The 25,478-nt window shown below is 36.7% G+C and overlaps 2 protein-coding genes across 2 annotated transcripts in view; one reads left to right on the top strand and one right to left on the bottom strand.

Moving 5' to 3' along the window:
- The first annotated feature begins 321 nt into the window (after window positions 1–321).
- On the top strand, window positions 322–18,645 carry LOC306875819 (armadillo repeat-containing protein 8-like). The gene is made up of 22 exons (XM_079426565.1): window positions 322–378; window positions 2,092–2,168; window positions 7,726–7,797; window positions 8,133–8,275; window positions 8,441–8,538; window positions 8,620–8,712; window positions 8,973–9,053; window positions 9,151–9,226; window positions 10,452–10,542; window positions 10,629–10,689; window positions 10,835–11,035; window positions 11,189–11,284; window positions 11,828–11,910; window positions 12,944–13,025; window positions 13,104–13,190; window positions 13,961–14,053; window positions 14,140–14,289; window positions 15,736–15,831; window positions 17,206–17,301; window positions 17,498–17,570; window positions 18,138–18,231; window positions 18,333–18,645. The coding sequence occupies exons 1-22, from the start codon at window positions 331–333 to the stop codon at window positions 18,364–18,366; spliced, it is 2,025 nt and encodes a 674-aa protein (XP_079282691.1). The 5' UTR covers window positions 322–330; the 3' UTR covers window positions 18,367–18,645.
- Window positions 18,646–20,862: 2,217 nt separating this feature from the next.
- LOC306875729 (voltage-gated delayed rectifier potassium channel KCNH8-like) overlaps window positions 20,863–25,478 on the bottom strand; it is a 116,871-nt gene continuing 112,255 nt past the window's right edge. The window contains exons 14-15 of the mRNA XM_079426438.1: window positions 24,941–24,993; window positions 20,863–24,258 (exon numbers count right to left, since the gene is read on the bottom strand). Of these exons, the coding sequence (XP_079282564.1) occupies window positions 23,344–24,258; window positions 24,941–24,993 (968 nt within the window). The 3' untranslated portion in view covers window positions 20,863–23,343. The remainder of the gene's footprint in view (window positions 24,259–24,940; window positions 24,994–25,478) is intronic.

Raw genomic sequence — 25,478 nt, 5'->3', positions numbered from 1 at the left:
GGGTCAAAGTGTTTTAGTGAACAAATGTCTGCTTTAAGAAAGATTTGAGAATGCGTCTCGTTTTTCTCAATTCTTTAATTTAAAACTAAGTAATATATAATGATTAATAGGTGAGTAATGACAAATAGTTATTTTTATTTAAATTATGTATTGCTTTAATTTTACATTATTTTAATTGGTTTATTTAAAAATACAAAGCAAATAAGGTGTGGAAAGTGCTGCTCTGCATGTTCTGCTTTATCAGGCTTGTGGAGAAAGTGCTGCTGTAAATACTCCGTTGACTGAGCTGTGTTTTGTGGAAAGTGCCGCTGTGAATGTTCCGCTGAGTGAATGATGGCGTGCCTGCTGGAGGCCCCTTTACGCATCAGCGTGTTATCTGTAAGTCTTGATCATACCCATTAAAACCTCACATTTTCACTTCAGGATCATTTAGATCTACACTAGACACGTTAGATACACTTTAGCGATTGATCTTAAATTAAGCGATGTGGTTTTTGATGGCTGGCTGTGTGTTTATGTGGTCAACATTAGATCTGGATGTGCTCAGAGCTGTCAAATCAAAGTTATATTTAGTTTCCAGTCTATATTTAGAGCTGGGGCTCCGAAAACAAAATCAAACCTGCTTGATATTCTCTGATGAAGCTGTTAAATGATGATCTGATGGGCTAATGTGGTGGTAACGCCCCCCTTTTGACAGCCTTGTAGTTCTGTCCTGTGTGTTTTGACACATGTTGATCTGCCCTCACTGTGGTGGAGCCCAGGTGCAGTGATGCTGGCAGATGTTGTTGTATAGCGTGTTACTGGATCATTATCAAGCTCATCTGTCCCGGTATTCACGTAGTACTTAAAATGGTAGTCTAGGAAAAAAACATAAACATGATGCTTTTTTGTAGGGAAAAGATGAAAGGATGGTGTGTGTGTGTGTATATTTATTTATATGTATAGCTATATAGCTGTTCTTGTCTCTAAGCTTGCATCTGTTAGTATACAACTAGTAAGAATAACCAATGAAACTAGATGAGTTTAGCACTGCTTTGCATAGAGATCTTATTTCATGTCAAAGAAATGTTAATTAGTCATGTTGCAAGAATATGTGAAGAAACTTGATTCATTTAATTCTTTATCCAAGTAATTAGGGCTGCAAAGCAATTATTCACGATTATGGCATTCAAAATAAAGGTTTGTTCAAAATAAGTATGTTTACATACTATACATGTGTGTACTGTGTATATGTATTATGTATATATAAATACACACACATACATGTATATATTAAGGAAAAATATGTTAGATTTATATAAAAAATATTATATTTTATATAATTTGACATTATCCTCTGTATTATTGTTTTATGTTATCTTCACATATTTGATGTTTATCATAAAGTGTCCTTGAGCTCTGGAAAGGCGCTATATAAATAAAAATTATTATTATTAATATACTTATATGTGTGTGTGTGTATTTATACATAGTAAATATACACAGTACACACGCATATAGTATGTAAACATAAACTTTTATTTTGAATGCCATTAATCGCAATTAATCGTTTTGCAGCCCTACAAGTAATTATGTCTAAACTGACTGAATATTTCTTTAGGGCTGGGTAATCATACAGATGTAATACAGTATTTTTTTTTAATTATACCAAATCATTCAGATTCATTGTTGAAGTCTGTTGGAAACTCATTTGTGCCAGAACAGGTTAGGTTGGTACAGTGAAATTCATGTGTTCATGTATGGTGCGATGTGATGTTTTGAAGCATGAAATGACATTTATAGTTGTGCCAAATGATTGCATAGATGCTTTGGTATGTTTGGGGGGGATGTCATTCCCACTTTTCCCTGGCCTGAAATTGCCATCTCTGCCTGTACAAGCGAGTTGCAGTGTTTGAGGAGATGGGAAGCAGGTCTCTGCTCTCCTTCTAGAGACTTCCACCAACAGCTGGCAACTGTAAGGGTAAACAGACCAAAGCATTGTGACCCTGTGAGCCAGGGAGGAGACTATGGGGCGCGACTGAAGGTGTTTTGATGCCTCAGATGGGATGAGTTTGCTGAATCATCTTTGTGCTGTCTTTTGTCACAATGCAGGAAGTCACAGCCACGAGTCGCCATTATGTTGACCGGCTTTTTGACCCCGACCCACAGAACGTGCTGCATGGAGTCATGTGAGTAAACAACCTTGTGTCCCTCCTTGTGTGTAGCGCTCTGCTCTGTGCTATAGTTCACCATGCTCACTTTCTGAGTGCTAAAGATGAAGCTGTCAGTCACCATAGGAGGTTGTTTTTAGTCCTTAGAGAGCAAGTACATGTTAGTTCTTTTTTGTTTAATGTAAGATGCACTGAGGTGCTGTACTTGTGTGTTTATGTGAGCGTGTCTGGGTAGCTGCGGCTCAGGTCTCTTCATCTTTATTTTTAACTCAGGGCTCCAGCTCTGGTTACTGTTAGCTTGATGTTTCCCGACTGCCACAGCCGTACTTTTCCACATATAAAGATCCTTTAGAGCAGCCATCAACTAACATATTAGTTTTTTTTGCATTTATGCTGATTTATAGTCATGTCAAAATAATTTCAGCAAGATGAACGTGATCTCTGAAAGTATTGTTATAATCACTAGGAAATACCCCCCCCCCCCCTCACCCACTTCACTTCCTGTCGACCTGCATTTTTGGCACAATATGCCAAAAATATATCTTTAAAAACAAATAAAAATGAATGCTGTGTCCAGATCCTTCTGGAAATATCTTAAATTATGAATTTTGAATTAGCTTTTATTTTTTTGTTTTTATTTTCTTTTGTTTATTAATGAAAGTAAATAATATATATTCATTTTATTTCAGTTTTAGTAATCTTAGTATTTTAGCTTATTCCAATTAGTTGAAAGCATTTATATTTTTTTCTGATATTTTTTAAAAAGTTTATATTTTATTACAGTTTTATTTCAGTTATTTATACTTTTTTTTTTTTGTAGTTTTATTTTCCTTTTCTGTTAACAATAGCAACACTGGGCAATTTCATATTTCTTTCCCCTTTTTTCATTTCCTGACAAAGCACTTTAGTGATAATGTAACAAAATAAAGAGCAAATGGTGCACATTGGGTTTGTAATTAATGCTCTGTGTATCTATTATGACTTTGTTCTGCCGTTCATGTACACTCCACTCTTAAATACGTCATTCCTTTTTGACTTGAACGTTGCATGAGTTCATTGTGATCATGGAACATTTGTAAATATTTTTGGTAATGCTGATGAAGAATAGCATCGATAAAGCATCAGTTATGATTGCACATGCATTGTCTGTCATTTTAGTGCCTTCTGGAAGAGAAAAAGAAATATAATATTCAACGGCATGTCCATTTTGTTCAGAGCAGAATCTCATTACATTACCTTTGTGTGCTATATGTGGATTCAGGCAGAGATGGGCACAAATACATCAAAATGTATTTAAAATAAAAATACAAAATAATGTGTGGGAAAATGTATTTAAATACAAATACTGTATTTTGTATTTTGAAAATACACAAAATGCATGTGAAATTGGCCATTCAGTGAAGTAACACTGTTAAGGCCTGTTTACACCAAGAACGATAATTATATAAGATAACTATATTCGTGTATTATAAGTATACAATGCAGCTGTGTCATCTGTCACTTTAAATGCTCAAGCTCTTTAAAGCAGAAATGATTCCGATTGGCTGTCATTGTTTTTATCATTCATCATTTTTTGTGCTGTTATGGTTATAGTTGTGGTGTGCGATCTTCTATTCACTTAGATGTAGGATACTCACACTAGAGGATCTGATCCATGCTTGAGCACGATCGACCCCCAAAGTCCAGTTCTTTCAGTCCAGTGTGACTGCTCTGTACCGTGTCCAGTGTGGTTCGTTTATCCATGCCCTGGCCCGAAATTATGGTGTGCGGTACACATGTAGTGTGACCGCTAACCGTGCTGGACCATGCATTTAATGTACTATTTTTGTATGCGCTATTGTTATCATTATGACAGCAAATATCTTTATAACTACTTGGATATCACACTTTTCAATTAATGTAATTTGAGTACATTTAGATTTACAATGGGTCTGGTTCTCATCTTATTGATGAACAGGTATGTAGTTTGCAAGTAAAGCTGCAAATTTCACCATTAATAACCTGTGTAATAATCCTGTGATATCTGTCTATTAGCGAAAGGACAATCGCGCTTGGGCTTTAGTACAAGGCAGCTGTGCCTAGTGCGAGTATGCCCTTAGAACAATTTAAAAAAAAAATTGTTTTTTTCTTTATTATTAGCATTATTATCTTTATCTTGGGGTACACACACACAGAAAGCTGCTTATTACTCATTTATCCATGTTTCTTTATCGCTCTAACGTGTCAATATGTTCTGCCCATGACGATAGCCTATATAAACGATACAGAAAAGGTTCAGTCGATTTACACTTTACCGACATTTATATTGTCATATCGCCATAGCAAGCAGTAATTTTTAAGTTTATTGAACACATTTGACAAGTTGATTAAACCAAAATCTGACCCCCCCCCCCCCCCCCCCCCCCCCAAAAAAAAGTGCTAATGCTATGTTCCCCTTGCTAGGTTTTTATTTTTATTTTTTACCTTCTGAGACAGGTATGCTTTTTTTTTCCCACAAAAGCAAGATCACCATGTGTTAAAGTCATGCACATAGTAGTGCAATAACCATTTCAAGCATTTTGTATGGTTTATATACAGCAAAACAGCAAGCATTTGACTGAAAATCCAGAATCATCAACAAGCTAACTGTAAAGATAGCACTGTGAATTATGATATAGTTGTCAACAAATGTGATGCTACATTTTATTCAAAATTAAATATCTTAAATATCCACGATTTTGACTTTAATAAGATTTCCCCAGGAAACCTGGGGTACTCCACGATTCCTATTCTTTCCAACAGCAAAGCACTTGAATGTGACATGCTTGTAATCAGGACTTCTGAAATTGGAAATAGGACATTTTTATAGCACACGCAGGCAGTATTATTCCTCATTTCCTTACAGGAATCCAGAAAATGTCATTACCCAATTCTAGATGGAGTCATACAGCTGCTGCTCACATGCATGAAAGTGGCATGTTTGAGCTAGTTGATACAGGAAATCAGCAGTCTAATAAAGAGGTCGATTGGCAAAAAGTATTTTATGTATTTTTTAAATACATAAATACTAAGATTGAATGTATTTAAATACAAAATACATTAGATTTTTTCAAAGGTATTTAAATACATAATAGTATTTTGTATTTTAAATACATGTATTTGAAATACTGCCCATCCCTGCATTCAGGTAAAGAGTCCTGAGATGAGAATCCACTAGGAGGGTGTTACTATTTGCTCTCATTATTAGCCTCTGTAATCTTCAGATCATTCAAATGTACGCTAACCAGTTTCGTTTGACATGTTCAACAAAGACAGTGTTCTCTGCTAAGCTGTTTTAAACAACATAGTTAATTCTTGCTTAATTATTGTACATGCAGTTTCCATATTAATTAAATACTAAATGTAATATTTTTACTTCTAAAAATGTTTGTCTCATACAGAAGGACTATTTAAACCTTGTTAAAAATAATGGGCATATGAAAAATAATATGATTTTTTTTTTAAATGTTTCTTAAATAAATTTCTAATGCTTACCATGCTGCATTTATTTGATCAAAATACAGTAAAAACAGAAATACTGTTAAGTATTACAATTTAAAATAACTCTTTCTGTTTATGTATTCCTGTAATGGTAAAGCTGAATTTTCAGCAGTAAATACAAGTATTTTGTAAATATTTAAAAGTATTTACTGTCACGTTGATTAGTTTAATGTGCCCCTGCATAATAAAAGTATTAACTTCTTAAAACAAAACTTTTGAACAGCGCTACTTTGTTTACAGCAGCAACCATGGAAATTCTTTATCGCTGCTGTTCCGTAAGCGCCACCTGCTTTCAGAGAGTGAATTTACATTTACATTTACAGTTAGTCATTTAGCGGACACTTTTATCCAAATCGACTAACAAAGGAGGACAATGGAAGCAATCAAAATCAATAAAAGAGCAATGATATACAAGTGCTATAACAAGTCTCAGTTAGCTTAATGCAGTAAACGTAGCAAGGTTGTTGTTTTTTTAACAGATAGAATAGAAAAATAATAGAGCAAGCTGGTGTTAAAGGCCTTTTTTGCTTTTGTTAACTGTATAATAAATAAAAAGAAAATGAAAAACAAATGGATAGAATACAAAAAGATTATAAAAGCTAGTGTTAGGTTATTATTATTTTTTTTTATAAAGAAAACAAGCAGTAAAGGAATAGTGCAAGTCTAAAAGGGACAAGTTTTTTTTTTTTTTTTTTACAATAGAATTAGAATAGAAGTTGCTAGAGTTAGAGGGTCAAATAAAGATGGAAGAGATGTGTTTTTAGCCGATTCTTGAAGATGGCTAAGGACTCAGCTGCTTGGATTGAGTTGGGCAGGACATTCCACCAGGAAGGAACATTTAATTTAAAAGTCAGTGAAAGTGATTTTGTGCCTCTTTGGGATGGCACAATAAAGCGATGTTCACTTGCAGAAGGCAAGCTTCTAGAGGGCACATAAGTCTGAATTAAAGAATTTAGGTAAACGGGTGCAGAGCCAGTGGTGGTTTTGTAGGCAAACATTAATGCCTTGGGCCTGATCTTCTTAATGTTGAATAAAGCAAATCTGCAGGACCAGGGAGTTTTAGCAATGTGGTCTGAGAAAGCCAGCTGATCATCAATCATAACGCCAAGGTTTCTGGCTTTGATTGATGTTCCTAAGTGGATGGTGAAATTGTGAAACGATGGGTTTGATGGAACCACATGCACTTCTGTCTTGGCAAGGTTGAGTTGAAGGTGATGGTCCTTCATCCAGCAAGAAATATCTGTTAGATAAGCTGAGATGCAAGCAGCTATCGTCGGATCATCAGGGATGGAATGAGAGGTAGAGTTGAGTGTCATCAGCATAGCAGTGATACGAAAAGCCATGTTTCTGAATGACAGAACCTAGTGATGCCATGAAGACAGAGAAGAGAAGTGGTCCAAGAACTGAGCCCTGAGGCACCCCAGTAGTTAAATGTTGCGACTTGGACACTTCACCTCTCCAAGATACCTTGAAGGACCTATCTGCGTTTAGGACCTATTTGTTTCATGAATATGTGTTTATAGTATATTTTTACAAAACTAAAGTCAGACCATCCTGTATTTGCTACAAATTTCAAATTATGCAGTCCAATTTAGTTTAAAAACTGCTCATGATGAATGTTTGTATGCAGCATCTTTATAATTAAAATGCAGTAGTTGCCTCTAATCTCTGATTTATTTTGTTTGTGTTGTTTGATTTGGGGTGTGTTTTAAAATGTGTTGTTTGAATTTGTTTTGTTCAGTTTCACAAAGAAATGTGCAGCATTTTGTCCAGTCAATAATAAAAGTACACCATTTCATGTTTTAAGTCTCAAAAATTGTGAGAAAATCGTATCGTGAGTTGAGTGAATCGTTACAGCCCTATTAAACGGTAGTTTAAGTACATTTTTTAAACTTAAAATGTTGAGGTCAGCAACCACAATACAGCTTTTTTCACCCAGCTTGTTTATCTGACCAATAGCACCCTCAAAATTATTTATTCTGTTGATCAGTTTCTATGCCATAGAAAAGGTATGTTTTGCACCATGAGTTGTAAGTGATTGCACCTTTATTGACAGTGACATGAAGAATGCTGTCATCGGAAACAACAAACAGAAGGCCAACCTGATTGTGCTGGGAGCTGTGCCAAGGTATGTCCACCCACTTCACCCTTCTTTCATCAATAGAACTGCAATAATTTTTGACACAGCCAGTTAGGTTGAAAAATCATAGCTAATTTATCCAGTTGTCTGGGCTGGGCCAGTATAGCTGGAAAGTACAGTGAAGTCCAAAAGTCTGAGATTATATTCAAAATCTGGGGTTCAAAATCATATTTAAACCTGTGAAAAAACAAAGTTTATTTAATTAAGACACTCTCTTAACTTAAAGATGGCAAGAGCTGTTTTCTCTGTTCTCTGTTTTACATGCTATTCACTGCTGATGAGGATATACTTGTGTGTGTCTGTGTGTGTGTGTGTGTGTGTAGACTTCTGTATCTTCTCCAGCAGAGCTCCTCTAGTCTGGAGCTGAGGACTGAATGTTCGGTCGTGTTGGGCAGTCTGGCAATGGGCACAGAGAACAACATCAAGTCCCTGGTGGACTGTCACATCATCCCAGCCCTGCTTCAAGGTTTTTGCGCTGTGTATTCAGGCTATCTTTCATATTACTGTTTTAACAATATTTTTGATCAAATAAAATAATCAAATGCCGCCTTGATGAGCATAAGAGATTCTTTCTAAATAAAAAAAATCTTCATGATGCCAAACTTTTGACCAGTGTTTTGTGTTTTTACAGGTCTCTTGTGTCCTGATCTGATCTTCATTGAGGCATGTCTGCGCTGTTTAAGGACCGTCTTCATCAGTCCAGTCACACCAGTGCAGCTGCTCTACACAGTAAGATAACATGCACATTCTGGAATGACGTATGCACATGCATTAACAGAAGTGTGATCAACTTGTTTTAATTTGCATCAGGACCCCACTGTGATCCCCCATCTCATGTCCCTGTTGAGTCGGTCACAGCACACACAGGAATACATCACGCAAATCTTCGCCCACTGCTGCAAGGTAACACACACAACTCTGTGCATCACACATCACATATGCATTTATTCAGAATTATAAAGGGAATGGTTCCAGCTCTAAATTCTGATTAGATTAGCCACATACAAGCTTTATTCCAAGCCTTATTAAAGATTAGCCAACATGCACCTGTGGCCATGAATCAAACCATAAAATGGTTGCAGTATTACAGTTTAGGCTTCTTGGCAAAATAATATTTTCTTTTTTCGCTATTGAAAAATGCATTGAATAATGTGTGTGTCCAGACTCCAGAACATCAGACGGTGTTGTTCAACCACGGTGCCATCCAGAACATCGCTCCTTTGTTCATCTCTCCCTCCTATAAGGTACAAAAAGGAAATTAATTGCTTTTCAATTTTTTACTGTATTTTGAATGCATATCGTGTGTTCTGAGTAATAATGTTTTGTGAACCCTCTTTGTAGGTACGGATGCAGGCGTTAAAGTGTTTCTCAGTTTTGGCCTATGAGAACGCTCAGGTCTCCATGACACTGGTGAATGGTGAGCACGACCGCTATCATCCTCTGTCTACCATCATTTGATCACCTCTTATTTTGTCCTCCTGGCTTACGTTCATCAGAGATTCTCTTTGACTTCTCTTTTTTTGTTGCAGTTTTTCATTATCTTTGCTAACATCTGAATCACTGTTCACTGAAATAAAAGAATAGTGCAGAACAGTAGATTTCTGGAAGTAAAAAATACCATTCAGAAGCTCCATAGAGAAAGTGATTATATAAGCCACAAGGCAGTGTGTTAGCAATGTAATTGCTGATTTCAGTGAAGAACTACATCACTGTTACCATGGTAAAGTTGTGGTAAGCTTTTGCTAGCAAATGGAGTCTAGCTGGTTTACGTTATCTATTGGAAAGCCACCATGGTACTTTAGCAATATACACTAGTGTTACAAAGTTTGGGGTCAGAAATTATTATTTTTTTTATTCAACACATATATATATATATATATATATATATATATATATAAAACTGATTAAAGTGGCAGTAAAGACATTATATTTTTACAAAACATTTCAGTTTCAAATAAATGCTGTTGTTTTGAACTTTATCAGAGAATCTAAAAAAACAATTATTAGAATTTCCGCAAAAATATTAATCCGCACAATGGTTTAATATTTATAATAAATAAATAAATAAAGTAATATATAATAAAAATAAAAATAAATAAATGTTTCAATGTTTTAAATAAATTTATCTAATCAGCATATTAGAATGATTTCTGAAGGCTCATGTGACCCTGAAAACTTGAGAAATGGCTGTTGAAAATTCAGTTTTGCCATCACCGAAATAATTTACATTTTGAAATATATTCAAATAGAAAACAGTTTTAAATTGTAACCATATTTCACAATATCACTGTATTTTTGATTAAATAAATGCAGCCTGTGAACATAAGTGTTACCGATAATCTTACCGACCCCAAACATTTGAGCAGCAGTGTACAATACCTAGTTTATGGTGTAGTATTAGAGCCCAAAAATCATCAGCAGTGTTTTCTCCTATCAAATTACATCAAAAAGACTGATTCAACATTATTTTGCTCATTGCTTATTAAAATGCTCATTTTATTCTTTGAATCAGATGTGGTTTATGTACGAGATGTTTGGTTTGGTTTAAAGTTTAAAACCTTTATTTAGGTTTCCTGTATGTTAACAAAATAATACTTCAGCCTGCTGAAAATCATATTTTGTGTATATGTGTATGTTTTCAGTGCTTGTAGATGGTGAGCAGCTCTCTCAGGTTTTTGTTAGAATGATGCAAAGGGACAAACCCATTGAAATGCAGCTTACAGCCGCCAAATGGTGAGTATATCTCATCCTGCAGGTTATTTATAAAATACACGTGTAATCCCTTCAGCTTTTACTAACTTACACACTTTTTCTCTCAGCTTAACATACATGTGTCGAGCAGGAGCCATCAGGACAGACGACAACTGTATTGTACTAAAGGTACCTCCAAAAAAAATATTTGTAAAAATTAATTACACAAATGTGAAAATTTTATTTTTCACATTTGTGTAATTAATGAATGTGATGAATGCAAAAGTGTAATTTAAAGTGCATAGGAACTAGTTCTTTGTGTGTGTTTGGACAGACTTTGCCGTGCCTGGTGCGGATGTGCAGTAAAGAGCGGTTACTGGAGGAGAGGGTGGAGGGGGCGGAGACGCTAGCCTACCTGATGGAGCCGGACGTAGAACTGCAGCGGATTGCAAGCGTCACTGACCACCTCGTGTCCATGTTGGCTGACTACTTTAAATACCCAAGCTCTGTCAGTGCCATCACTGATATTAAGAGGGTAACTTCACATACAACCATTTCATTAGCTTTCTAAATTCTGTTGTTTTTGTATAAAGCCAAGCATGTAGATTTCAACAGTGGGTGTAACCAGGTAACTTTTTCTTTTGCAATGAAATGAAATCAGTTTAAGTGATTGTTTGTCTTCCTGTAGTTGGATCATGACTTGAAACATGCACATGAGCTGCGGCAAGCAGCCTTTAAACTCTATGCCTCTCTGGGCTCCAATGACGAGGATATCAGGAAAAAGGTATTATATTATATGTAGTGCTATCAAACGATTAATCGCATCCAAAATAAATGTTTTTGTTTACAAAATATATATATATATATATATATATATATATATATATGTGTGTGTGTTGTGTATATTCATTGTTTATATAAATACACACACATACAGCAAGTATTTAAAAAATATTTACCTGTATTTATATGTTTATATTTATATTCATATCATTTATATCATATATAAACATTTAATATATAAACATAACATATTTTTCTTAAATATATACATGCATGTGTGTGTATTTAAATGTACATAATAAATATACACAATACACACATATATATTATGTAAACAAAACTTTTATTTTGGATGTGATTAATCGCGATTAATCATTTGTCAGCACTAATTATATTATATTATATTATATTATATTAAGGGCTCTCTTTTTCAAAAATCAACAGTGTGACTGTTGACTACTTTGATACGCTGACAATTAAAACAGGTTATTAGGTAGATGTGGTGAATGTGATAAGGATGTTAACATTAATTTCTCTACTACAGATTACAGAGACAGAAAATATGATGGACAGGATTGTTAGTGGCCTATCAGAATCTAGTATCAAAGTACGGTTAGCAGCAGTCAGGTATGATGCACATTTTCTTTTAATTGTCTGTCAAAAAAAATTAGGAGAATGAAAACTGCCATTGTACACTACCATTCAAAAAATTGGGGTCTGTAAGAATATAAAATATCAAAAATATTAAGCAGCACAATTGTTTTCAATATCTGAAAATAATAAGAAACCAATAAGAAGTTGTTTTAAATTGTACTAATATTTCACAATATTACTGTTCTTACTGTTTTTTGATTAAAGGAACACTCCACTTTTTTTGGAAATAGGCTCATTTTACAGCTCCCCTAGAGATAAACAGTTGAGTTTTACCGTGTTTTGAATCCATTCAGCCGATCTCCGGGTCTAGCGGTAGCACTTTTAGCTTAGCTTAGCATAGATCATTGAATCGGATTAGACCATTAGCATTTTCATAACTAGGTAACTAGTTATGATATAGCTGGGGACTGCTTTCAGGCGCAGCGTCATATCACTGCGCCTGCTGCAGCCACGGTACGGCAGCAAAGTTGCTTGATTATTACACTGGAACGAGAGTATAGTTCCTAGCCATATCAGCCTAGAAAATTGCAAATTTTCATTTTCTGTCAGTCTTATTACACGATGTAACTACAGAAAACTCTAGATTTAAATAGGAAAATGAATCAAAACTCTTTAGTCATTTTTGAGCGATATGCTAATGGTCTAATCCGATTCAATGATCTATGCTAAGCTAAGCTAAAAGTGCTACCACCAGACCCGGAGATCACCTGAATGGATTCAAAAACGGTAAAACTCAACTGTTTAACTCTTGGGGAGTTGTACAATGAGCCTATTTCAAAAAAAAGTGGAGTGTTCCTTTAAATAAATGTACCCTTGGTGAGCATGACACTTCTTTCAAAAACATTTTTAAAACTCTTACCAACCCTAAACTTTAGAATAGTAGTGTTAAATGTGTTTGTTGAAAAGGTACAACAATTGGATATTGAAAGAATTCAAAAATAGAACGAAGAAAAGAGGTTTTGGTTTGCTCTTTTATTTTCAATTATTTCTTTCAAATTTCCTCTAGATGTCTTCACAGTTTATCACGGTCTGTACAACAGTTAAGGACAAGTTTCCATGATCATGCCGTATGGAAGCCACTAATGAAGGTATGATATTCAGATGATGTTGATTGAAACCTGGAGGCTAATCAAACCCTAACTGAATGCACGTGATTTTGTGGGTAGTTATTACAGAACGCACCAGATGAGGTCCTGGTCATGGCCTCTTCAACACTATGCAACCTACTGCTGGCGTTTTCACCCAGCAAAGAGGTAACGTACATGCACTTTGCTGGTTTATTAGTATTATACAGCCAGAATTTTTAATTTCTTACAGTAAATGTAATATAATTATTGAACTACTTCAAACTGAAAACGTTCAAACTTCAAGCTTTTAAAACTACTTCAGACATTCTGGTCAGGCTTTCTCAAGCCAACATCAAAGTTTGACTTAAACTTTATTATTAAATGCTCAGTTTTTTTACAGTATAGTATTTTTATAATTTAATAAAATTAAGTATTTTATTAATCACTGACCAATCACGTTTTCTTTGTGCATATAGGAATTAGGGCTGCACCATATATTGCATGCGATTGTCATGCGCATCTCGTCAGTAAAGCCGGTTCCGTGATTAGTGGTAAATCTCCATCACCTGTTTTCAAATGGAGCGGCATTACATACAGAGCCGTAGTTGACCCGCGAGCTACGCAATATCACGTTCAATATCGCAGGCGATTCATCTGCGATTCTGAGCGCGAATTGTGTAGATTGTCGGTGAACTACGGCTCTGTATGTAATGCCGCTCCATTTGAAAACAGGTGATGGAGATTTATTAATAATCACAGAACCAGCTTTACTGACGAGATGCGCATGACAATCGCATGCAATATATCGTGCAGCCCTAATAGGAATATTATTAACAAAAGACAGAAGAATAACATTGTTGTTAATACAGTTTTAAATTTTTCTTTTAAACAAAGATGAGAGGATTATTCCCAGTGCCACTGGTCTTTAAAAAGTGATTGTGTGTGTTTGTTCACAGCCTATCTTAGAATCTGGGGTCATCGAGTTACTATGCAGCCTCACACAAAGTGACAGTCCAGCTCTACGAGTCAATGGCATCTGGGCTCTCATGGTAAGACCAGCTGACTTCGGTCCACACCAAAGCTTCAGTATGAAAACACTCTATGTCATCTGAAGCCGTAATGTGTTTTTGTGCAGAACATGGCCTTCCAGGCAGATCAGAAGGTAAAGGTGGAGATAGTTCGAGCTCTGGGCACAGAACAGCTCTTTAGACTCCTGTCTGATCCTGATACTAATGTACTAATGAAAACATTGGGGCTGCTTCGAAACCTGCTCTCCAACCGGCCGGTAACACACATTATATATATATATCATCTCATGCATCTCAATTTTAATATTGTGAAAAAGTTAATATTTTTGAAACTTTCATATATTCTAGATTTATTACATGTAAAGTAAAACATTCCAAAAGTGTTTTGGTTTTGTTTTAATTTTGATGATTAGAACTTACAGCTCATGAAAGTCAAAAATCCAGTATCTCAAAATATTTGAAATTTTACATTCAAGCTTCATTAACTGGCCATCCCTACAGTATAAATTCCAGGTATCTCTTGTTCTTTGAAACCACAATAATGGGGAAGACTGCTGACTTGGCAGTGGTCCAGAAGACAATCATTGATACCCTCCACAAACTGGGTAAGTCACAGAAGGTCATTACTGTAAGGGGTAGCTGTTGTTCACAGAGTACTGTATCAAAGCATTTAAAATGCAAAATTGACTTGAAGGAAGAAAAAGGGTAGGAAAAGGTGCACAAGCAACGGGGATGACTGCAAGCTTGAGAATACTGTCAAGCAAAGCCGATTCAAACACTTGGGAGAGCTTCACAAGGAGTGGACTGAAGCTGGAGTCAGTGCATCAAGAGTCACCACGCTCAGACATCTTCAGGAAAAGGGCTACCAAGCACTTCTGAAACAGAAACATCGTCAGAAGCATCTTACCTGAGCTAAAGAGAAAAAGAACTGGACTGTAGCTCAGTGGTCCAAAGTCCTCTTTTCAGATAAAAGTAAATTTTGTGTTTCATTTGGAAATCCAGGTCTGGAGTCTGGAGGAAGACTGGAGAGGCAGAGAATCCAAGCTGCTTGAAGTTCAGTGTGAAGTTTCTGAAGTCGGTGATGATTTGGGGTGCCGTGATGTCCGCTGGTGTTGGTCCATTGTGTTTTATCAAGTCCAAAGTCAATGCAGCCATCTACCAGGAAATTTTGGAGCACTTTATGCTTCAATCTGCTGCCAAGCTTTATGGAGATGCTGATTTCCTTTTACAGCAGGACTTTAGCACCTGCCCACACTGCCACACCTCACTGATGCTGGAGTTTGTGCTAAAGGAGCCCCGACCAAGTATTGAGAGCAGAAATGAACATACTTTAAAGAACATGAACTTTTCTGTTTTGCAAATCCTTTTTTAATTGATCTTAGGAAATATTCTAATATTTTGAGATACTGGACTTTTGACTTTCATGAGCTGTAAGCTATAATCATCAAAATTAAAACAAAAATCTTTTGAAATGTTACTTTACATGTAATGAATCTAGAATATATGAAAGTTTTACTTTTTGAAATAAGTTGCAAAAATAAATGAACTTTTTCATGATATTGAAATTTTTTGAGATGCACCTGTACGTATATGTATGTATGTGTGTATATGTACTGTATGTATTTATGCTTGGTCTGATAAATTCCCTTCCACTGCCTAACAAGATTACACACACACTAATTGTCTTTCCCTGTCTTTGGTAGCATATAGACCCGATCATGAGCTCACATGGAAAGCAGATAATGCAAGCGGTCATGCTTATCCTGGAGGGAGAACACAGCATAGAGGTCAAAGAGCAGGTGAGCTGCTCAAACACACTAAGATGACATTGTGCTTACTGGGTCTTACTGAATCATACTGGTAATATTTCTCAAGCAACTATTATATTCCACAGACGCTTTGTTAAAAGAATGTTCCCAGTTTAATACAAGTTAATCGTTGTCTTTTCAGGGTGTCTGTGGAAGTCCTTGAAAAGTATTAGTCTTAAAATCACTTTTTAAAATGTAAAACTGTTCATATCTTAAATCCCATAGAACAAGTCTTTAGCTCTTTTTTGTCTTGTTATCGGTTGGTGCTCCTCTTTTTCTTCTTTTTTCTCTCTGACTGTGCACAGGAATCAGTTATCAGGTTTTGAGTGTGATACATAGTGGTGCATTAAACTGTGGCATTTCTGTAGCAGATACTGTATATCAGTGGTTTTCAAACTTGTTCCTGGGGACCCACAGCTCTGCACATTTTCCGTGTCTCCCTGATTCAGATCATCAGCTCATTAGGAAAGAGCTCCATGAACTCAGATGAGTGTGTCAGATAAGGGAGACATGCAAAATGTGCAGAGCAGTAGGTCCCGAGAAACAGGATTGAAAATTAACTGCTATATATCACTTTGGAAAGCATTTTACAATAATTTATTTTACATGGTTTTATTTTATGAGCAGATAAATATTACTCTTTATTATTATATAATGGTACATGGTATTATATAATGGTAAATCATTAACTAATTTTGTGAAACAGAAAACAGCATACATTGAATCACTCCTCTATAAGACGTTTTAGTGTACTTAAATACTGTTTTATTTTTTTTATGTTTTTGAAAGAGGTTTCTTATTCTCATCAAGGCTCCAATTTTTTTTTTGTATAAAAATACAATAAAACCTTAAATTGTTTTCTATATTTCCCAGTTTAAATATGTACAGTGATGGCCAAAATGATCAGAACACTTGGCATATTTAAGAGGTTCCAGTTGTTTTTGTTGAATCAGCAGATTCCTTCCGTCACAGATAGTTCAGGCAATTGGCCAGAGCATTGAAAATGATGGACTGGTCTCCTCAAAGTCCGGGCCTCGACCCCATTGAGCAAATTTGGGGCGAGTTGAAAAATAAACTGGACAGATCTGTTGTACATTCAAAGGAAAGCCTTTGACTTGGGTTGCAGATGCCTTCTAAAAAAGTTAGTGTTGAAGTTCTCAGGAAATATATTGACAGATGCCAGAGAGATGTGCTATAGATATATACACACACACATATATATATATACACATACGTCTTTACTTGCATTCCCTTAAACATACAGATAACTGCTGTTGAACCTGGCACATTCGTTTAGGCGAATTTAATAGTTTCCAGAGTTGATGTTTAACAATGCTTTTGTGATATTTTTTTATTTTTTTGCAGACATTGTGCATATTGGCCAATATTGCTGATGGAAACACTGCCAAGGAACTAATTATGACCAATGACGACATGCTCCAAAAAATTAAATATTACATGGTCAGTGTGAATTGTCATTAGCTCATCTGGTTTCTCAGTTGTGGGTTTTTTCAGTGTTTGTTTTCTTTCACACTATTTTACTCTCTGTACCATAGTGTCTTTGTACTATTGCTTGTTTCTTTCCACCTTATCACTGTCCCTCCTACTGGATAGTTATTTTGCTTCTGTGTAATTTCTTCTGTTCTGTATGTTTCAGGGTCACTCCAACATGAAGCTGCAGCTGGCTGCCACCTGCTGCATCTCTAACCTTGTCTGGAATGAGGAGGACGGTGAGAAACTCATGACACATGGGTTCAGTGGAGGGGCAGTGGGTGACAGTTTAACTGTTGTGCTCTCAGTTTGTCCAAATATAAGAACATGCACAACAAGATGTACAGTAAAAGTGCAATTAGGACTGGCAATTAAAATATTAATCATGATTCATTTGTGTGTGGGGTTTTTAAATTATTTTATATAATATATATTTAAATGGCCATCTAAATATATAGTTTAATTTAAGGCATTAAATGTTCTGAAGAATGAAAACAAAACAAATTAATTGTTGAATTTAATGGTCTTATTAATTAAATAAAAAAATATTTATGAAATATTAACATCTTAACATTAACTTTGTCCTAAATATTTAATTTGGAGGCTCTGATTATTATTATTATTATTATTATTATTATTACTACTCTTCGTTCAGGCATCTGATCCTTTTTCCGAGAATAACAACAGTGCAGCATTGAAAATAAATTTTGTGAAGATTTACTTGTTGTTTATTTGTATTTGATAGTGAGACCAGTCTTCGAGTGTATTGTTAAGAATACAAGTTTGTGTTTTTCCGCTTCCTCCAGGCTCACAAGAGAGACAAGACAAGCTAAGGGAGATGGGCTTTGTTGATATCTTACACAAACTCACCCAGGCATCAGATCCCAACCTCTGTGACAGGTGATGGACAGACTTTCATTCATCTGTTGGTAGTTGTTTCATCTTTTGTTTGGTTTGTTGCCTTAATGATTTGACTCTTCACATCTCCCTCTTTCTCTCAGGGCAAAAAAGGCAATGCAGCAATATTTGGCATGACCTCGAAGGAAGGCGGGAAACGGCCTCACTAACAATCTCTAGGAGGATCACATCTCCTGAGTTTTTGTTTTAGATTCGCGTTTCGTTTTGCTCTTCCTTTTGTTTTGTTGCACAAGACACCTTTGTTGTGGAGACCCTGAACAGCTTCGTAATCAAGAGACACGGTTTCCAGGGGGCCACAACACCTTTTGGGCTTTCAGCTACATTGGCTTAATACGTTTTCTGCTGAACTCTTGGAACTATTATATTTTTGTTTGTTTGTTTTTTGGACTTAATGTGAAGGAAAAAAAAGCTCCTCAAAGTGTGTTGCAGCGCCACCTGGTGGATTGAGGCTTTGACGCTTTGGACTCCCTTTGGAGAAAGCTGACCGACTATGCTTCTAGGAGCTTAGTCTCCTTATTTTGGTTTGCTGATTTACTATTGATATTATTATTATTATTATTATTATTATAACAATTATTGTTATTTTAATTGGGACTTTGGAACACAAGATTAGAAAAAGACTGCTTGTTTTTGTTCTTTTTTGTGAATACATACCTCGTAAATATATATATAAATATATAAATATATTTTTTCGATTTTTAATTTCCCTTGCAGATTGTTTTTCCCCTTTGTATTTTCCTCTCTGTAATATAGGCTGATGTGGGTATATCTGGAGAGGCAGCATGTTGGGTCATATACAAAGACATTTCGTAGAAACCATCCAACCCCAAATAGAAGGTGAAAATTTGTTGCTCTTTACACAGGTTCCTTGTTTTCTTATTTTCACTCCCTTTATCTTTACACAAATCAGTGTCCTCATAACTCCCTCTTTTTGAAGATCTATAGTGAATGTTTCCACTCATATATGCAGGCCTCTGCCGTGGTGCAGCCCACTGCTTTGTGTCTTTTTTTCTGGGTTGGGAAGGGCTTTTAGCACAGAAGAGGTTGGAGATGAGGCCTAGCAGATATCACATGGTTTAGGAATGTCAGGCTTTGGTGCTTATGTTGGAAAAACTCGTTTGAATCCTGCCTGTGACCTATTTTTCCCAAATAATATATCTTCTAGCACAGAAATGAGCAGAAAAATCTAAATATTCTGAATTACTAACTGAAGATGAACTCTGGCAGTTATCACATGCTTCAGATATGTTTAGCCTTGGTGCTCGTATGGGAAAAACATGTTTGAATCAAGAAAAATGCACATCTTGAAAAGTCAAGCCAAAACATTTTGATTGCCATCTGGTGGCTGCCATCTGGAATAGGTCTTAAACCCTGCGTTCTTCTAGTAAACAAATGGGCCGTTCAGCCAAACTAAAAAATCAAATTGCACTTCAAATAAATGTTTCCCAAAGATGGTGTCCATGATTTTAATTTTTACAATGCTGATTTATGTTCAAGTGTCCATTTTTTTAAAGTTTGCTAAGTTATTTGATGCTATAAAAACGGGGTGTGGTGTCATGATAGGTTTTGATGATTTTATTTTATTTTTTTACAAATAATTTTACAAAATTTTTTTACAGTCTCTGGTTTGAATCCAAATGACCTTTCTTCTACTTTTGTGTCCAAAAATGTAGCCGAAAATTAAAAAAAAAAAAAAAAACAAAGTGACAAACTAAAGTATTCGGTTGACTTGAAATAATTATTTCAAATCAACCAAATATGCCTTTTTATTTTATGAATTCTTCTGATAAAGTAGTTTTAAAAGGAACACAGCAGTCTTTATTCTTAGAAAATGTCACCTTTTGTTTTATTATCCTGGTAAGTGTCTCTCATAAAGCTCATTACAGTTGATAAAATACATCTGGACCCCTGTTTGCCTTGGGTCGTGCAGCCCAACCCTTCCCCCCATATATGCAGGCACATTGCTCATGCAAATTAAATGGACATGCAGGAAACCCCAGACCCCAAAGTTCAAAAATCATCAAAGTTCCTACTATCCATATTCGTACCCCCTGACCTAGATAAAGAAAATAGAAACCAAAGTATTCTATTGTCTTATAAACAACGCGCCCTTTCCCTGTTCAAGCAAGTACACGTTAGTCAGGATGGACAGATGGCACACGTGCCATGTGTCCTCAGCAAACTGATAAAACGAGATGATATCAGTCTGTTTCCAAGAGCTGTGCCAAATTATATGGCAACTAGTGAAAAGAAGTGACACTGGCTGCTCGGTTTCAGCCAGTCTCTTGCTGGTCATCAGATATCAGAGATACTGAGGTGATCTTCATGACTGAAATCCATAAGCACACGGTGGTGAGGAACGAATTCAGTTTGAGGTGTTTCTGCTTCTGTGGGCACCAGCTGCAAGAATCATCTGTGAGGTTTCTCATGGGAGTCTATTCTTATCAGGACAGCATATAGATAGATAGATAGATAGATAGATAGATAGATAGATAGATAGATAGATAGATAAATACATAAAATCATTAAATAAATAGATCAGTTAAATAAAAGTGCAGTGCTCTCTACTGTGAAATGACCAACAGCTTTTTTTTTTTTTTTTTTTTTTATATAAGTATTGTGAATGCTGAAAAATGGGGAGCGCTATTAGATTATTCATTTATATTTCATGAGAAGGCACGCTGGTTGGATGGCTAAAGCTGTGTATATGTGTTTATTTCAGTTGTAGATATGCTAACTTCTATGGCTGTTCATTAAGTGTCATGCCAAGCTCTCAGAACCCTACGTGGACTGCTCAGCATATGGTAAGCCGACCCCTTCATAGTCTGCTAAATATGGTTGCTGTTTCACATGCTACAATGATGTAGTTTGAGCATTTTGATCTAAGTATGTATTCTGATGATTTTCTTGAGTATGCCTGTTATGACTTCTTTTAAAGGTGTAACATGGCAACAGAACATGACTTATTAGGCTAATACATGCTAGAATGCTTGGCATGTCATGCATGGTGTGTGCAGGGTCAAAAATTAACACTTGCCAAGTGCAAATGTGAGTGAATTGGCTTTGGCAAGTAAATGAAACAGCCAGATGGCTGGTAATGATTTTAGCGATTTCCACATACATTTTTTTTTTAACACTATATGAACGATTGGCTGCTCTGTAACTTGAACAAATCCAATCTATACAATGCAAGTGAAAATTTGAACTTTTAACTCGATGGAAAATGTACCATTAAAACTTTTTATTATTATTGTCATAGCTCTAGAAATGTGGCAGCACATTTGTGACATTTAAACCACTGAAATGAAACCAAATTCTAAAGGAAATCAAATTTGTTTTGTTTTTTGATGGGAGGCTTAATTGTGAGACTGTGAACGGCACAATGTGCTAAATAAATCAGTTGCCATAGGTAGAGGTGTGTGTGTGTATATATATATATATAGAATGAACAAATTACCATATGAATGATCAATTATCTCAATTCATCCAACATGCAGGTGTCGCAAAAGTTAATTTTGGACCCTGGTTGTATATGTCCTCTAATCATATTTGTTTTGACTGAATATAAGGAATACATCTATAAACCGACTGAAATTTATCATTTTCTAGAAGTGGAGGACAGGCATTTCCCAAGGTCTCCATTCTGACTAAATATGTAACTCATGATTCTGGCAAGTGAATGTGTTAAGTGGCTTGGGACAGACTGGATGAAACTAATGAAGTATTATGGATAATGTGTTGTGACTGCTCATTCATTTATAAATTCTGGAAATTCAGATATGAACTCGATTCACAAAGTGGGGAATTTGTAGTGTAAAAACATTGTTTTGGTAATACAGAGATAAGAAACACCACCTAACATTTCCTGTATTCTGTGCATGATTAGTGCACAGCTATGCAAGATAATCAGTGCACTTTTACTTGTATTAAATTCCCATAGCAAGATATGACCACAGCGTGATCCTTGCAGTTCTGGTCACCACGCTTTATGTCCACCTTGATGCCTGTGAGGACCCATAATGCCTTTAGAAGAGGAACTTCATGAAGTTGTGCTCAGAGGAGAGTGACTGGCTGGTGTCAAGTACTGAGGTGATCCCAAGTGGTGAATACCACAGTTGCTCTGTTCCAAATCATAGTAAGCTGCCTTTTTATAAGCTGTCTACAAAGGTAATTAACTACAATCTAAACGAGCATTCTAAACAAAAGGGAACCTCAAAGATGACCGAATTGAAAGTTTTTATGGGTAGCAATTCTCCTTGCTGAAAAACAGCTTTCTTTCAGCCTGACCAGCTGAAAAGTTCCCATATCCATACTAAAAAACATCAAAACACATTAGCCTAACCAACAACACAAGATACCTGTTCACAGTTGGTTCCAATAGAGTCTGACACACAATATTAGACTAAACAATTTAAATTATATTTAGATGGAACTGTTCCTTTCAATACTTTTGTTGACAAGTTCTGTTAGCGTTAGCATAGCAGCATGCTAAAATGAGACCGGAGTCTGCTGTGAACAAATGTGCATTCCTGCCGTGTTGATATTACCGCAATTACGAGATTACGACTCGTAAACAGCATTCACATCCTTTTAGGTTGTGTAATTATATCTTAAACTTAATTTTCTGAGCTTCAACTTGTACCACCTGACCGCTACAACATGAGGGAACACTCAAAATAGCAGAGGCTTCAGCAGTAAGATGTAGGCTTTCTGTAATATTTCTGTCTAATAATTCTATTAATTGACTATGACAATGCAAGAATAATTAGAATAACAGTAATTACGGCATGTTATGAATGCAGCTTTAGACTCTTGTGTGGTTTTGTATTAAGAATGTGGGACAATGATGGATAAAACTTTTCACTGAATGCATAAAATGCTAAAATGTAAAAATGCTGTTTATAAGTAGATAGCTCACTAGGGTTTGGAACAGAGCCACAAGCTGTCCAATTTCAAGAGTGTCGTCCTGAAGGAACAGCAATCAGTTGTGTCTGTCATTCAGAATGTGGGTGTGTTGGGGCAGTTGCAGTCGACCAAGTTCACCGCTCCCCTATTTGCTAAGTCAACTAGTCATAGTATTCATCTTTCAGTCTCTCACAGTGCTGGTCCCTCCTCATCTATGAAGCTGATATGCTCTGTGGAAGGCCTCCCTCCTGCTGCCCATTCTTGCATCTCAAACTCTAACTGAGGAGGTCCCGGCCTGGGGTTCTGCGGGGATTGTAAGGTGTCAAAGGAGGCTTGGGTTTCTGGCAGGGAGTCCAGGGAGCAGGGCAAGGGTGGGGAGGTTTGCGGACAAGAAGGAGGACTGCACGACCGTGGCTGGACCAAAGGGGTGGTGACAGTGGAGGAAGGGGATGAGGGAAACGGACTGATCCCCAGCCTGTGGTCACCAGGGGAGTTATTGATCGAGGGTGGTGCAGAGCAATGACAGGGTGGTGGAGGTGGGGTGTCCTGTGAGGGAGGTTGAGGTAGCAAACCTCTGCTGTGACTGGCAGGTCGGTGAGAACTCTGGCAGGGAGAGCAGGAAGTAGACTGGGAACGGAAAGAAGGGAGCGAGAAGGAAAAGGTTAGAGATGGGGATGCGGGATGGCTGGTTTGCGGTGGCTGGGCCGAAGCTGCCTGGGTGCATTCCCCCTCCGTTTGGGCTGACACTGGAGAAAGAAGGACTGGTAAGGAAGGTCCCCTCCAACAGCCTGCCTGAGCCTGTGCTTGGGGTCTCCGTGGCGGGCTGGTGGGTATGAGACAGCTGGGCAAGCCAATGCTCCCAGTGTCTGCACTGTCCAATAGGGAGCAAGTAGGTCTGAGTGGTGCAGACAATGGGGCTATGGGCGAAGGAGCTGGTGGCGTGGATATTGTTGGACCGCTGCTACTGCTGGGAGATGGAGGCATTGTTGGACTGAGGGCTGTCAGGAAAGGTTGAGATCCAATGACAAGCAAGGGCTGGAGGAGACGTGTCATTTCCTGTAGCTCTTTGCTCAGCTGAGAGACTTGCTGGGATAGACTAGTCATCTGTGAATGAGATCAACAGAATGTAAGTTAGGGGACATGGAACTTTTCACATTAAACAATGTCCCAGATAACTATTTCCTTACAGCTATAGTGGCTGCATGTCTCTCGAATCATAAAATTAAGCCGTTTTAGGATATAAAGAGCTTTTGGCTTGGCATCCAGGTCCTGATCAATCTGTCTGGGTTTATTTTGCTATGTTGACCAGCTGACTCTATATTATCCTGTACTTACTGAACAAAGATATATTTTATGATATTGCTGTAGTGCAGCCTTTTTACAAAAATCAATAAAAAAAGCCACTTAAAAGTGGTAAAATCAATGTAATGCATGGCCTCTAGTGGCTTATAGGTTTTGGTAGAGCCTGATCTACTTTTCAGATATCTTCGCAGATATAAAATGATTTTATAACCTGCATGCTGTGCAAGTGTTGTAGTACTTAGGATTTTGTCTGATTCCAAGACCATGTTTCCATGATCTTGGTCTTGTCCTGCACTCAGTCTTGCCCCAAGACTCGAGACCTATTCCGGTTCCAAGTACTAAAACTCTCACATTGTTGTAGTACTTGAGACTGTAATTGGTCTGGAGGTTTGTGTCACACTGACGTGAAACCAGGGAAAGCATATTTATATTTATGTTGAATATAATTAGATTTATTCTGATTGAATGTGTTTGTTTCATTTACCTCCTCACTCAGTTTGGTAATGCTCTGCTTGGTCTCCAGCTGCTCCTGGTTCACTGCACACAAACCCACACAAAATGAGTTGTTTATTGTAGAGAGGAAGAGGAAAGTTTGGATGGATGAAGAACATAAATTTACTGCGACAGAATGTTCCCTGACCTTCTGATGCATACAAAACTTGTAAGAGCTGCAATCTGATTGGCCAGCTTTAATTTCACTGAGTCACTGTACATCAGAAGTTGCATTAGTGAAGTTCCCAAACTGTTACGATGAATGATTGAAAGGAAACATTAATAAATGGATTTGCTAAGGTTTGTAAAGTTCAAGGTCTGTGGCATCAAGTCTTATCCTCAAAGGTACTGAAGAGTTTTGATCGAGACATTTAGTGGGACAAATATCCCTGAGCAGTAAAATATTCTGTATTGCTTTGAGGTTCATATGCAATTTCAGATGTACCAGCCCTAAATGTCACGTAAAAAAATAGTTGGCTGTTTTACATATTGGTCAGATGGTCCTTTCCTATCTAAGTGGGCGGTTCTTG

Source organism: Barbus barbus (assembly GCF_936440315.1).
Source record: "Barbus barbus genome assembly, chromosome: 10".
Taxonomy (NCBI): domain Eukaryota; kingdom Metazoa; phylum Chordata; class Actinopteri; order Cypriniformes; family Cyprinidae; genus Barbus; species Barbus barbus.
Note: the sequence above shows the minus strand (reverse complement) of the source record. Positions and strands in the feature narration are given on the sequence as shown.